Source organism: Myripristis murdjan, chromosome 18 (assembly GCF_902150065.1).
Source record: "Myripristis murdjan chromosome 18, fMyrMur1.1, whole genome shotgun sequence".
In the NCBI taxonomy this organism is placed as follows: Eukaryota; Metazoa; Chordata; class Actinopteri; order Holocentriformes; family Holocentridae; genus Myripristis; species Myripristis murdjan.
In genome coordinates this window covers 2918295-2933701 of record NC_043997.1, presented here as the reverse complement: position 1 = coordinate 2933701, position 15407 = coordinate 2918295, and the positions used below count along the sequence as shown (strand labels likewise).

General features: G+C 45.1%; 1 protein-coding gene across 1 annotated transcript; it reads right to left on the bottom strand.

Moving 5' to 3' along the window:
• Nucleotides 1–6940: 6940 nt before the first annotated feature.
• LOC115376670 (trace amine-associated receptor 13c-like) lies at nt 6941–8052 on the bottom strand. The gene is made up of 2 exons (XM_030076406.1): nt 7880–8052; nt 6941–7757 (listed from the first exon to the last, which is right to left on the bottom strand). Exons 1-2 carry the CDS (start codon nt 8050–8052, stop codon nt 6941–6943), a joined length of 990 nt encoding a protein of 329 aa, XP_029932266.1.
• Nucleotides 8053–15407: the final 7355 nt, after the last annotated feature.

Here is a 15407-nt window from a genome sequence, read left to right as displayed (position 1 = left end):
CCATCGAGGCCAGCTGTTTGGTCGTCAGCTGGGAGCGATAGGGACGTCTCCCTAGTGCCCCCTGCAGCTGGCCTCATGATCCTCTTTCCCATCTCGTGTCTTTTCTTCAGAGCCAATTCCAAAAGCTCCCTTGTTCCACTTCCTCAGCCAGTTCTTGAGAGCCTTCCTCTGCCTGGACCCGGTGATTCCGAGAGTCTTCAGGAATTGTTGTAGAGACTTTCCAGTGGAGCATCTGCAGCCAACTTCAACTCGATAACTGTACTCCTTCCACCCAGCTTCTGTGCATGCTGCAGCCATCTCGCTGTACTTCTCCTTCTTCCTCTCCTAGGCCGCGTCCATGCCTTCTTCCCATTGCACGGTGAGTTGGGCCATGATCACCATTCTTGCAGCAGTTTACCACAGGACAATGTCCAGCTTGAGCGAAGTTGCCGTGATCTTGGGAGGGTGTCATATGTGGACCTGATGAGGAAGCTCAGCCTTGCCTGTGGGATCCTCCACATATCAGCTCATGCTATGTCCCTGTTGGTGACTGCTTCCCAGGTAGTCTACCTTCCTTAGTGCTGTTGGCTCACAGCTAAAATCTTATAGGCCTCCACCTCCAATGTGGTCACTTTTGACACCACCAGCTCTTTCCTCTCCCTTCTGGAGGCTCGAGACCACAGCTTGGGGGCTGGGCCCCATCCGAGCCCAGTCATACCTAGCTGCAACCATCCAACTATCTCCCAATGTTTCAGCTGGCTGATGGCTTGTACAACTGCTTGTTCTGCCTTCCACCTTTGCCCTGCTTGAACTGGGACCTCTGCCTTTTCCATGCACCAGTCAGCTTAAATTCCATCCTTTCCCAAGTGAGGAGTTCTTCAAGCCTTCTCAGGAGCCTTTTGGTGCAAGCAGCTGTCTGCAGGGGGGTCGTGATGAGCCTTCCTCTGCCTGGACCCGGTGATTCCGAGAGTCTTCAGGAATTGTTGTAGAGACTTTCCAGTGGAGCATCTGCAGCTGACTTCAACTGGATAGGTGTCCTCCTTCCACCCAGCTTCTGTGAATGCTGCAGCCATCTCGCTGTACTTCTCCTTCTTCCTCTCGTAGGCTGCGTCCATGCCTTCTTCCCATTGCATGTTGAGTTGGGCCATGATCACCATTCTTGCAGCGGTTTACCACAGGACAATGTCCTGCAATGTCCTGCAACCACCCAACTATCTCCCGATGTTTCAACTGGCTGACGGCTTGTACAACTGCTTGTTCGGCCTTCCACCTTTGCTCTGTTTGAACTGGGACCTCTGCCTTTTCCATGCACCTGTCAGCTGAATCTTTCAGCTCGAAGATGAGCCTGACCCTCTCCTGCTTTTATCCCAGGTAAAGCGATTTCAGTGGGAGATGAAGTATGCTCCTCCCAGCCTCCCACATTTCTTCTCCTCTAGCAGTTCTCGAGCATACTTGAAGGAGTCACGAAAGAAGCTTGCACATGTCTTCTCCTTCCTGCCCCTTCACCTCTTAATCCATTCTGCTCTCCTCAGGTTTTCCAGCCTGGTTCTTAGTTGGTCCCAGAGGGCTTTAAGGCCCTCCTTTTCCAGCTGGTTAGATTTCCTCCATGCTTTACGGAGCAGTCGTCTTTCTTTCACGAGCTTTATGATTTCCATCTCTCGCTGTCCTTTTTGCTTGGGTGTGTTCTTCCTTTGAGGCATCTCCCCGAATTTCTGCTTGCTTTCCTCAGTGATGATAGTGCCGACAAGGTTGAGTTTGGAGGTTGTGCTGCCTACTAGTGCATTCTGAAGGACTGCATGAATGTTCTGCTCAACGTTCCTCCACGCCTCCTTGTCGCTGGCTTTTGGCCACTTGAGTTTGGCCTGGCGGATTGGCTTCTCATTTGGTGTTCCTTCCCTTGCGGGTTCGCTGCTTGCTGGCTGCATATGCTGCTCCTCATGGGGGTGGTGCTCCTGCTGTTGATGGAGCACTTCCTGTTGGGAAGGCTGGTGGGGTTCCTCTTCACCATTTGCAATTGTGGGCGTGGTAGGTCTATGTTGCTCATCCAGGCTCTGAGCCCTCCTTGTCTCATCTGCTGTCGCAGTGCAAGTTTGCAAATGGTTCCTCCCTCCACACTTGGCCTTCCATTGATGGATATGCAGGCCTCGATGGGTGTTCACTTTGGACCAGCCGCAGCTGCAGTTCCTGAGGATCTTTGCATCGTTAGTCGTATTCGTTCCAGGCAATTCCGTGTTGTCCTTCCTGAAAGGTCCATTTTCCATCCCGCCTCTTGGAGGGCTGCCAGGTTGTTTTATCCTTTAATATAAGAGCTACTTTTGGTGTTTTAGACAAACAAGGTACTGGTGTCACAAACCAGAAGACTCAAACGCAGAACTACAGGACAGAGGCAGGAGTGATGCAAAACAATTTTTTTACTTAGAGTCTAAGGCAGAGTCCAGTAAAAACCTTTCCAGAGACTGACACAAAAAATACAAACAAAGAGGCAGAGGTACAAAGACATCAGGCGATGGCAGACGGCCAAATGTTAGACCAGGTGACCTTTTGCTCCAACCACCTGTCTTTTTCCTGGGCCTTATCAACCTAAAGCTTGGGTCAGCATCCTAACCCCGCCCAACCAGTTGCTGTTGAGACCATAAACTCTTCAGCTAGTCTGCCAAATGGGAAACTATCAACGTTACTTCACTGCACAATTTGCGATATAAACATGTTTGTATATACAGGGTTTGAACTAGCCCCATAAGCCCAATTTGTCCAATCTGATAAGCTGAACAGTTGGTGAAGGAAGGATTCATTAGAGCCAAGGACCAAATTATCAACCTCCCTGATAGCATTGACTTTTGGGCCACATGTGGCATCTAGCTGGTACCTCTGGCTGAGATGTGATCCAGCAAAACACATGAGGGCCACATCATAACCACATTGGTTTGGCCATACCTTCAAAAATGGAGGGGATTTCTTCTCTGGGACAGTTCTGTAATTGAAGCGCTTGGCCCAGATAATAGATTTTACTTTTGGGCCACACCTGATTTGTAACTGGCAAATGTGATATGGCAGAACACATTCTAACCACTTCAGTTTGGCCATACACTCTGACACCTGCCCAGGTGGCAGAGTGAAGTCAATTGCAGCACATGACCAGGACCTTATTTGCCTAATTTTTCACCTGGCTCTTCTCATCTTTCAACTGGCTTGGTAAGTGAATTTTAAACCCTTTAAACTTTGCTGAACTAATGATAATTTAAATGGCGATTTTATTCTCGTTAAGTTTTGGTGTCACAAAACCTAGGTCTTTGGAGGAGAAAACTATAAGATGGTTTGCCAAACAGAAGTCTGTTTTTCTTTAAGACGTGTGAAGGCGGTGACTAGACACAGCCTTATGGCTGCGTTAGCATCCTCACTAAGCCTGCTGCTTTTCGGATGAAAATGTTTGATTAAACTTTAATGATCTTTAATGTCTGATTTTGCTAAAAGCGGTCGCTAACTTTAAGCGCTACTAACATTGGCTGCTAACACCGCACCTGTGTCTATATGAAGTGATATGAAGCACGGTATATGAATTATATTAGCAGCTAACGCTGCTCCCGTGTGGTACATAAATATACCACACGGGAGCTGCTTTAGCTGCTAACACCCAGTGTAAATTAAGTGTAAATTATATTAGCTGCTAACGTTGGGTGCTAATGCAGCTGAGGCGTGTCAGTGGTGATTAGCTGCTAATGTTAGCAAGTAACGAAGCCAGAGATCTATGCACGGCGCCTCTGCCCGTTCACCAACATAAATATATGGTCGAGTGGCCATCTTTCACAGTTTCTATGTGCTTCTCTTAGTGCAAACATTTCACTCGCCTTTGCCCTCAAAAGTGTGTGTGCGGACCGGGAGACTGGTTTAGCGAGTAACCTAGCTTAAGTGCGGTTTTTCAAGAACTACAAATCCCACAATCCCCTGGCCGCAACAAACCAATCACAGTACTTGTCTGTAGTGATGCAACCAGTGTCACGTGAGAGGTGACACTCCTTTGCCTGTCTTCTCCCTCTCTATGCATCTGACAAGTGACTGACTGATTCAACTGAAAGTCATACATACAGTTTATGAAATATAAAAACTTTTTGAAAATTTGCAGTGCATTACATAATATCAAAAGCTACAATAACACTACTCTTTCTAATGTTCTGCATTCTGAAGGTGCTGTTAAAAGAAACCCAATGACTTCCTCAGTCTCAGACATGGCTTCATCTGGCTGGTGACAGAGATGGTGGGAGAAAAGAGAGAAAACACTGCTAATGAAAAGAAAAGAGCTGAAGCTGACAGTTAAGCTAAATTTAAACTGTTCATTTATAGTTACATACTGTTCATATTTTTTGTACTGTTCATTTTTGTTTGTACTACATTTTGTGAAATAAAACTGAAGCAAAACTTGTGTGTTTCATTTTCATACATATCATGGATGGTTAAAGTGATCCATATACAGGGCAACTTAATCACTGCTCATATTGCACGAAAATTATTATTGTTATTTGGTGCCAGCTAGATTTGACCTGTCATTCACTTCAAGTAATGTCACTCTGTCAACGATATGAAGGCCACATAAGGGCCATATTTAGTTTACTCCTGGTAGAAGTTTGGTTTTGTTATGGTTCAGTTAAAGCTAATAGACCCTAGGGCCAGATGTGGCCCATCATTCACTTCCGAAAGTGAGCCAGGTAAAAGGTTTGGTGTAAATTAGTTTAGTTTCTGGGTAAAATCTGGCTTTTGGTCTGTCAGCCACATGTGCGCCACAAAAGAGCCATTAGGCTTTACCAGAACTCAGCCATACAGGCGTGCCGTATGAGGCCCAGCTGTAAGCCATATGATCTTTTGGTGTTGGTCCAGCTGTGGCAGAGGTCTGGCTATGTTATGGTTCAAACACAGCTTTCATATACCTGGGCCAGAAATGGGCGGTCATTCACTTCCGTAACTGGGCCACATCTTTGCTGTTCATTTGGGCCACATCCAAGCCAAAGGAAATTTGCTATTGGGGCTTACCTTGTGAAAACTTGCACAGAGCAAGTTTAAAAAAAAAAAAAAAAAAAAAAAAAAAAAAGAAGAAGAAGAAGCTTTGAGATTCTGAAAGAGATACTCCACTGTCTTAATGTGTTGGTCGTAAAGGCTAGTCTGGAATTCCACTTTATTTTATGAGCCTGTGTTAGGAATAACTTGCTTGTTTGATGTTCACATGCAGCCCAACCCTGAAAGAGACTGAGGCCACCAGGGCTACAGCACTTTAAAGCACCATCTCCTTTCTTCCTCCCTACCAGTTTCCCAACCAGCCTCCCTCAGCCTCCAGGCCTGGCCCTCCAACCCTGCACACAGGACCCTGCACCTCCATCCTGACAAAAAGATTCACTTTGCCTTCTTATCCTGGTGAGGGTTGTTTATGTTCAGCACCCTGTATTCCTGTGTGTGTTCTTCCCACTGGCCCTACACCACGTTGCAAGTATCCAGGCATGACAAACACAGCTTTCAGTCCTTCAATTTTCATGTGCATTTTTTATGTCCTAATTTTGAAAGAGCTCTGAAATAAAGTTTGATATGATTTGGCGCCATACAAGTAAAACTGAACCGAACTGAATTGAACAAGCAACAACCCACCATTTCTCTTAGACCAAAGAAACTTTTCACGGTGCTTGTGACTGTGAGTGGGCCAATGAGACCAAGGAATACAGCAAAATATTCTATAGCAAATAAAAGTGAAACAAGACTGGAACTGTCCCTTTCTTCCTTTGCGTCTAACATCTTAGCACATTGTTTAACCCTGTAATGTTTTAGATAATATAACAATTGCCATCTTTCTCCACACCATGTCAAAATGTTCATAAGACGTGTTCAGAAGTACTGTGCCTTTATTTGAAACTGTAGTCTGACTGGCTGCTCATTTATGAGTGAAACATCTGGAAAAAAAAATAAATGTTTTGTTTTGGTGGCACAAATGTTGGGTGATACTTGGCTGGCTGTGTCTGACCCTGCAGGGGAAAACAGGCTGCTGTTCTTTACTCCATAGCATGCAGAAAATAAATGCAGTGTTTTTTATCCAAATCACTGCAAATCCATTGAAAGATTCCTTCTGAAAATTCTTTGAGGCAATATCTAAAAGGCATAAATAGTTCCACTTTTTGTGCTCTTTTGTGAGCAATTGTGTTTAAATGACCGCTGTAGGGAAATATATATATCTCACCTGATTGCCTTAATACTATACCATTGTGCGTGATCATAATCTTGTGCAACTTTAATTAAAAAGACAAGCATTTTTAATCGAAGACGTACAGGCTCAAGTGGGCACATTTTAAGAGTGGGAAACAAGAAACTTTGCAGGCAGAGATTTGATAAGGATTTGAAGGCCATTGAAATACATCAAAATTTTATTTTAAACTGGGACAGAAAAAAACAAAACACAAACTGAATGTGAGCTTTATACATTTCCACTGGTATAAAATCACAGTGACATTATTAAGATCAGTTTTGATGCAACAATGTAGGAGAGAGCTGAGAGGCATTATTTAGGCTTGACACATTTAAATTTTCTCTATTAAAAAAATAGAGGAATGCTCATCACATTGCTTAAGTATTTTATATTCATTCCATTATGTTGGAGCTTTTACTCTCAAGCATGGCAAGTGCAGGTTTTCTAATCATTTACAATCAAAATGAATGAATGAAGGAATATCTGTTGTATTACTGCTGTATTACTTCATCAAAGAGACAATATACAGCTGTTTCTCTGTGATCAAAAACAAAAACTCAGCACTTATCATAGTGAATGGACGTTCTTGGACAACAGCTGAATATTCCAAGTGTTAAAGTAAAAACTAAAGCTAATTGTCAAAGGAAAGCAAGGTTACGTTCTAGAAACTGACAGTGAAGACACGTTGATTCTCACAGACGACATGATTTCTGCAGGAAAAAGGATTTTCCCTCTCTTGTGTCTTTACAGCACATTGGTCTCACAGGAGTTGGGCTGCAGGATCTGAAGTGTAACAACAAATTTGACAGCTTTTCTGAACCAGGGGTAGAAAAGAGTGTAGATCAGTGGGTTTAGACAGGAGTTACAATACAACAGCAAGATCTCAAAGGGTACAGAGGAAACATTGTTCATGGTGTCCTGCCCTGCAAGAGAGGGGCAATAGTAGGGAATGAAACATATGAGAAACACAGCTACGACAACACCAAGAGTCCTGGCTGCTTTCCACTCAGATTTCTTAGCGGTGACAGTCCCTGAACGCTGCAGAGTGACAGACACAATGTGGGATCTCATGGCACGAGCCTGAGACACAGCCACCACAAACACTCTCATATACAGAACTACGATAACAGTAATTGGACTGGCAAAGGTCGAGACCATGTCGACAACTCCTGCGATGTGATCGATGACAACCACGCACTCTCCTCTGCAGGATATGTCCCGGCCTGGCTGTCTGATATGATCTTTCAGAAGCAGACAGTTGAAGGAGGCAGCACAGAGCCAGCACAGACAAACACAGAGTTTCACTCTCCTCAGAGTCACTCTGGTGGGGCAACGCAGAGGGTCACAAATCGCTACATAACGGTCGACTGATATGAGAACCATGTGTCCTACAGACGTGGAGACAAGGATAAAGCACCCAAAGTAATGCAGATTGCACATGAGGTCGCCAAGATACCAGCAGCCTCCAACCAGGACGATGTCAAACGGCATCAGGAGGCCCATGAGGAAGTCTGAGACAGCCAGAGAGAGGAGGAGCAGGTTAGTCGGTGTGTGGAGCTGCCTGGAGACAAAATGGGCATAATATTACTTTACATTTGTAGTATCAGATCATGAACATCAAAAAACACAAAAGCATTACTGTGCAACTAGAGTCATACATGATTAAAAAAATGTTTGTGGCACCTGTAGTGGGAGATGGAGATGATGACAAGCAGGTTGAGAGCCATGGTGAATGCAGAGATGGAGGACAGCAGGATGTAGAGCAGCACGACCCTGGAGCGAGGAGCCTTCGGCTTTCTGCAGGAGGAGTTGAAGAGCTCTGGAAAGCAGAGTTCACCTTCTTCAAGGGTCTCCATCAGAGAGAGAGGTGGTCGGGTGGGGCTGGGGGTGGGGGGGGTTGAGGCGGTGAACCTGCTGAGGTCCAGCAGCTTTCTGACCAAAACTCTCAACCACAGCTGACTTATATCTCTGTCTTCCCCTCCTTTCTTTCCTCTTTCTCTCTCTGCCCCCTCATCTCTTTCTCACTCTACAGAGGTTACCATGTCCCTCTTCCCATTCCCCTGCCTCACTTTTTGCATCATCATCTATGCCCTCATCTTCATCACCCTCCTCTGTTCCTCTTCTTCCTCATCTGTTCCTACCTCCCTCATCTCCTTTTCTCTTCTCTTCCTTCCTTCCCTGTCGGACAAGTTCAGCATTGCAATATCAGCAGCTGAACTGATGTAGCCAAGGTGTGTCTGAAAAATATAATACTGATGAGACAGGGCAGGAATACATTATTCAGTATTTCCACGGTTTATTTTGCAATATATCACATTCATGAAACATTATTTGTTAAGACTCTGCATTTGTAAGTGTTGTAAGTGTTGGGCCGGGCTCAAAGCAGTCTGAACAAATTTCATTGGCTGATGAACTCTGTTATCACTGCTGTCCAATAATCCATGTTGTTCTTCAACAAGTTGCTTTAATACCAATAGTGTCTGTTTTTTCACAAATGCCCATATGCATGCTACTGAAGTAAAACATTGCACTGTATTACATGGTGCAGGTTGTACTCATGACAATCATGGCCACTGCTGCTTGAGTTGTGAAAAACCCGACAGAACAACCCAGTTCAAAAGTGTTACATGAACAGGTCCACCCCTATCCTTTAACATATGAGCTACTTTTGGTGTTTTACACAAACAAGGTACTGGTTTCTTTCTGGTTCAGCTACACACCAAAACTTCAGGTTATGCAAACTACATCCCAGGCTGGGATGTAGAGTCTAACCGCCTCCTGCAAGCGCACCAGCAGGCTAGATCAAGGTTAGAAGTGGATGCGACAGCAACTGCGCTTGTTGAGAAGCTGGACGCCAACCATAGGGCCAGATGGACAAAGGTCGTTGAGTCAATCGACTTCACCCACTCCAGCCGTAAGGCGTGGCAGACCCTCAACCAGCTGTCAGGCAGAAACATAACGCCTCCCACGCACTCAGTAACAGGCAAGAGTCTTAAGTACGCGGCACTGGCATCTGATGCTGAGCAACGTGGGTGGAAAACCAAGGTCTGCCCAATGGAAGTCGGCTGCAGAAGCTTTGTGGGCAAGTCAACCATTAGACTCCTTAAAGACTTGGGAATTCGCGGCCAAGCCCAACGCCAAACCATCAAAGCCCCCTCAGGCGCAGCAGAAGAAGCAAGTTGGTGGCTCTGGGTGAAGAGGCAAGACACCTCCTGGGCCCAAAATAACACCGGTGGCGTGTAAGGCTTGGAAGCAGAGGGGAGCATGCCTGGGATGCCAGGTGTTGCCGATGAGCCCTCTGGAGGTGTTGTGGGCCTGTCATTGAAACACCAGTGAAGGAGGGTGCCCACCTGAAGACCCCAATGAAGTTTCTAACCCCACCAAACCCCCACCCCCCACTGTACCCTCACTCAACCAGACCAGTTGCGAGATCAATTTAATGGATGTCATCACCACTCATGCCTCAGGTATAAATAAGTTCAATTAAGGGATTGCTTAACCTAGTCCTAAAATAGAACTCTGCATGCCTCCGGAGGTCCAAGCTCCCAAGGTCATGGCAACGGGCTGCTGACATAGCCCGGTTGAAACCCAACAAACCAGCAGAAGACCCCAAGGCCTACAGACCAATCTCACTGCTCTGCGTCCCTTTTAAGATCCTGGAAAGGATGATCCACAGCTGCATTGAGCCAGCCGTGGACCCACAGCTCCCGAGGGAACAGGCTGGTTTCCGGCGGGGCAGGTCAACAGTGGACCAGGTAACCCTGCTCACACAAGATCTTGAGACAGTTTCCAGGCCAGAGAGAAAGCTGGGGTAGTACTAGTGGACCTGGCAGCGGCCTATGACACCATCTGGCACTGCGGACTCCACCTTTAGCTGCTGCAGACTATCCCAGACTGGCACATGGTGAATTTCATCATGGAGATGCTGTCAAACCAAAGCTTCATCCTTCACACTAGCAATAACCAGCGCAGCAGGCTCAGAAGGCTGAGAAACGGGGTCCTGCAAGGGTCTGTCCTTTCACCAATTTTCTTTAACATATACATCTATGACCTACCGGAGACAACATCCAGAAGGTATGGGTACGCGGACAACCTAGCCATCATACTGCAACAACCAACGTGGAGGGTGGTGGAAGAGGGCCTGAACCAGGACATGGGCATCTTGGCTACCTACCTCCGCAGGTGGCGCCTGCAGCTCAGTACTGGGAAGTCGGTGTCGGCAGCATTCCATCTCAATAACAGGGAAGCGAAGAGGGAGTTCGAAGTCTCTGTGGACAACAAGCACCTGGAGTTCCAGCAGGCCCCAAAGTACCTTGGCATACGCCTTGACAGGACGCTGTTCTAGAAACAACATCTCCAGGAAGTGAGGGCCAAAGTAACATCAAGGGTATCGCTTATCCATCGCCTTGCTGGCACGACCTGTGTGCCTCTGCCAAAGTACTGCGTATCTCCACACAAGCCCTTGTCTTCTCTGCAGGCATACAGAGCTGTCCCCCTCCCACATCTGGGCAAGTCCGACCACATTCAACTGTTTCTGATCCCTGCATACATCCCCCTGAGAAGGAAAACCAGACCTTGCACTAAAAATGTCACAGTCTGGCCAGAATCTGCCCGTGCTCAGCTGCAGGATTGTTTTCAACACACTGAATGGGACATATTCTCACAGAATGGCTTGGATGGCCACACAGAGACTGTGCTGGATTACATCACATATTGCATTAGCAATGTCACAGTCAAAAAATGGTTGAGAACATTCCCAAATCAGAAACCCTGGATGACAAATGAGGTTAAAAGACTACTGAGAAAACGTAACTCTGCCTTCAGATCGGGGGATAAAGAACTGTAAAGCTCTGCTACAGCCGACCTGAGGAGTATCAGGAGGGCGAAGGAGGCTTACAAGAAGACAGTGGAGGATCACCTGGCGAATAAAGACCCTCGCAGAATGTGGCAGGGAATACAACAGCTGACGAACTACAAAAGCAACACTGTCAGCAGCACCAGCCATGCCGACGCCTCACTGGCAGAGAAGTTAAACCACTTCTTCTCCAGGTTTGAGGCTGAGAGACCTGTGACAGACCTGCCACCTGCTCTCCAAGCTTCCACCAGCCACACACTCACCCTGCAGGAACATCAGGTGAGACGTGTGCTGAAGGCAGTCAACCCTCGGAAGGCAACTGGACCTGATGGAGTGCCAGGCAGGGTCCTTAACTCCTGTGCTGACCAGTTCACTGGGGTTTTCACCAGGATTTTTAACACCTCCCTGCAACAGGCCACTGTACCATCCTGCCTGAAATCCAGCACCATCATCCTGGTGCCAAAGAAAACGGCTTCAAACGACCTCAACAGCTACAGGCCAGTAGCGCTGACACCGGTCGTTATGAAATGCTTTGAGAAACTGATTTCACAGCACATCAAATCCAGCCTCCCTGCAACTTTTGACTCTCATCAATATGCATACAGGTCTAACAGGTCCACTGAGGACGCCATCGTCACAGCAACACACACTGCCCTGAGTCATCTGGAGCACCGCAACACCTACGTGAGGATGCTCTTTGTGGACTTCAGCTCCGCATTCAACACCATCATCCCAGACATCCTCACAGACAAGCTGCTTCACCTGGGCCTCTCCACCTCCGTCTGCTCATGGATCAAAGATTTCCTCACCCACCGCTCACAGGTCTCACCTCTCCTCCACCATCAGGCTCAGCACCGGCGCACCACAAGGGTGCGTTCTCAGCCCTCTACTCTACTCCCTCTACACCTACGATTGCACCCCAGCTCACCCGTCCAACACCATCATTAAGTTTGCCAATGATACGACAGTCATCAGTCTCATTACTGAAGGTGATGAAGGGCACTACAGGGAGGAGATTGAGGGACTGACAGTGTGGTGTCAAACTAAAAACCTGGGACTGAACACCACAAAAACCAAGGGGATGATCATTGACTTCAGGAAGAAGTGGCAGACAGAACCTCTGCCACTCCTGATCAATGGGACCTGTGTAGAAAGAGTCAACACCTTCAGATTCCTGGGCGTCCACATCTCCGACAAACTCACATGGACTTTTAACACCACTGCCATCATCAAGAAAACTCAGCAGCGTCTCCACTTCCTGAGGCTGCTGAAAAGGAACAACCTGGAGCAGAAGCAATCTGTTAAAGTATTTTAACAGATTGCAACACGGCATGGTATGCAAACTGCACCGAGGCAGAGAAAAAGGCACTGCAGAGAGTGATCCGCTCTGCGGAAAAGATCATTGGATGCCCCCTGCCCTCACTGAACAGCATTGCCTCCACCCGGTACCTCAGCAGAGCAACAAAATAATCAAGGACTTCTCACACCCAGGTCATGAACTTTTTCACCTACTCCCCTGAGGAAGGAGATACAGACAGATCAAAACCCGCACATCCAGACTCAGAGACAGTTTCTTTCCCTCAGCCATCAGAACACTTAACACTCACACATGAACTGCCTCTCCCATCATCACATGCTCTTTACACTGCCAGTTTGCACTTTATACTGATGCACCTTTAACTGTCCCTGTTGTTGCTGCTGTTGTCATTGTGTTGTTTTATACTCTTTTTTTTTTTTTTTAACTATTTATTAATTTTTATACATTGTGCTGAAGTAGCAATCCTCATTTTCGTTGTAACTTGTTGTGCAATGACAAATAAACTCATTCATTCATTCATTCAGCCAAGTACTGTGGCCCAGCCTGGAGCAGAAGCCCACACACCAAGAAGATTGATACTGTCATTAACAATGCCCTCCAGATCACAACTGGCTGCCTGAAGCCCACCCCAGTTCTACCTGCCAGTCTTAGCAGGAATTTTCCCAGGTGACCTACGGCGAGAGGCTGCTACCCTCGCCATGGCAAGGAAAGCCCAGGAACATGACTGGCATATCCTGCACGATACCACAACTATGGCAGCTCCTCTAAGCAGACTCAAGAGATGCTCAATTCCATCCCGGAGGACCTTTCTATGAAAGCATGGCTGGCGGCAGCCTGGAAGCAGGAGTGGGACTCAGCAGGACACCCACAAAAAAACAAGCATTTATAATAGAAGATATACAGGCTCAAATGGGCGCATTTTAAGAGTGGGAAAGAAGAAACTTGTCACAGGCAGAGCTTTGATAAGGAATTGAAGGCCACTGAAATCCATCAAAAATGTTCTTTTAAACTTGGACAGAAGAAACAAAACACTAACTGAATGTGAGCATTCATGTTTTATTTGCTAATGTAAAGACATTCCACTTAATCTGATAAATACTTGCAGTGTTGAGTTCACAGTTTACATGAAAACCAGGTGCTTGTGACTGGGACTAAGAAGAATTTGAATACAAAAAGCAGTTTAGAAAAAAACTCATGATCTCCAACCCAAAGCTGAATATGTTCTAATTCAAAAGACACGTGTTTAATATATGCAGCTGCTAATTTGTGTCCAGAGACAGCCATAAATTTACCGTCTATGGTTCCCTTAACAAACATTCACACAACAGCCAGTATCCACCTTATCAGCACCACCTGTCTAATCTAATCTAATCTAATCCAATCCAACTGTTGAATAAAGTTTCCTCTCCTGCTGCCTATAATGCTCAGCTTGTCTTGTTGTCACGGTAACAAAGGTGTTCATTCACTTCTGTGTTTGGCATTGAGCTCATAGTTAGTGCTGCTGTTGGACTGGACAGCACTTTACTGACAGGTGTTTCCACTATTCTGTCCCCCCCATTGCATATGAATACGGAGGACAGAAAATCAGAAACACCTTTCAGTATAATGTAGTCCAGTAGCAGACCTCTGCGAACTACAACCTCAGTAATAAACACAGAATTAAAGTGACACATTCTGCACAATGTCAACACAAACTGATCATTATAAACTTTGTTAAAAGGTAGAATTTATGGCAGAGCTGCTGTCAGACTGGAGCTGAGGAGGAGACACTGAGTGTAATTGCTTGCGTATTGTTAGTGACCCTTACCAAAAAGTAGTATACTCAAGTAACTTATAAGTATACTTTTTATGAACTAAGTATACTTTCTGTGAACTAATACTTAGGTAAGTATACTTTTCAGATTACTTTGAATGTACTATCAGGAATATACTTAACGAAAGTATACTTAGTTTATACTGATGAGTACACAGACAAAGTTTAAGTATAATCCAAGTATAACATACTTGATATACTTTAAGTATATTATCCAATAGTAGTTAAAACTTAGTACAAGTATATAAAAATGTTGTACCTGCTTGCAACATGGAGTGTTATTTTACTGTATTAGCTGGCTTGTTGTATAGCTATTTTACACATTGGCTGCTTTGCCATAACACAGACACTGTGAGTGAACCTGTAGTGTACTGCTTATACTTGACTGCATTTACACTTAAATACTACTATATTTATGTATATACTGTTTATAGGTTCAAGGTTGCCAGTTGCCACACACAAGGTTTGGAAGGGATCAACGTCATCAAAACACTTGATGATGTTGATCATTTGTATGTTGCCGAATGTATATGAACGTGACTACAATATGATGATTAATGTGCAGTGTGTACCCTTACCAAAAAGGAGTATACTCAAGTATACTTATAAGTATACTTTTTATGAACTAAGTATACTTTCTGTGAACTAATACTTTGGTAAGTATACTTTTCAGATTACTTTGAATGTACTATCAGGAATATACTTAACAAAAGTATACTTAGTTTATACTGACAAGTAGACGGACAAAGTTTAAGTATACTCCAAGTATAACATACTTGATATACTTTAAGTTTAAGTATATTATCCAATAGTAGTTAAAACTTAGTACAAGTATATAAAAATGTTGTACCTGCTTGCAACATGGAGTGTTATTTTACTGTATTAGCTGGCTTGTTGTATAGCTATTTTACACATTGGCTGCTTTGCCATAACACATACACTGTGAGTGAACCTGAAGTGTACTGCTTATACTTGACTACATTTACACTTAAATACTACTATATTTATGTATATACTGTTTATAGGTTCAAGGTTGCCAGTTGCCACACACAAGGTTTGGAAGGGATCAGCGTCATCAAAACACTTGATGACGTTGATCATTTGTATGTTGCCGAATGTATATGAGCGTGACTACAATATGATGATTAATGTGCAGTGTGTACCCTTACCAAAAAGGAGTATACTCAAGTATACTTATAAGTATACTTTTTATGAACTAAGTATA

Bases quoted from the DNA above. Each gene is read 5' to 3' on its own strand.
- LOC115376670 (XM_030076406.1), bottom strand. From the start codon at position 8,052: ATGGAGACCCTTGAAGAAGGTGAACTCTGCTTTCCAGAGCTCTTCAAC. The intron at 7,758-7,879 runs GTGCCACAAACA...TTTTGTCTCCAG, and splicing joins ATCTCCATCTCCCACTACAG to GCAGCTCCACACACCGACTA.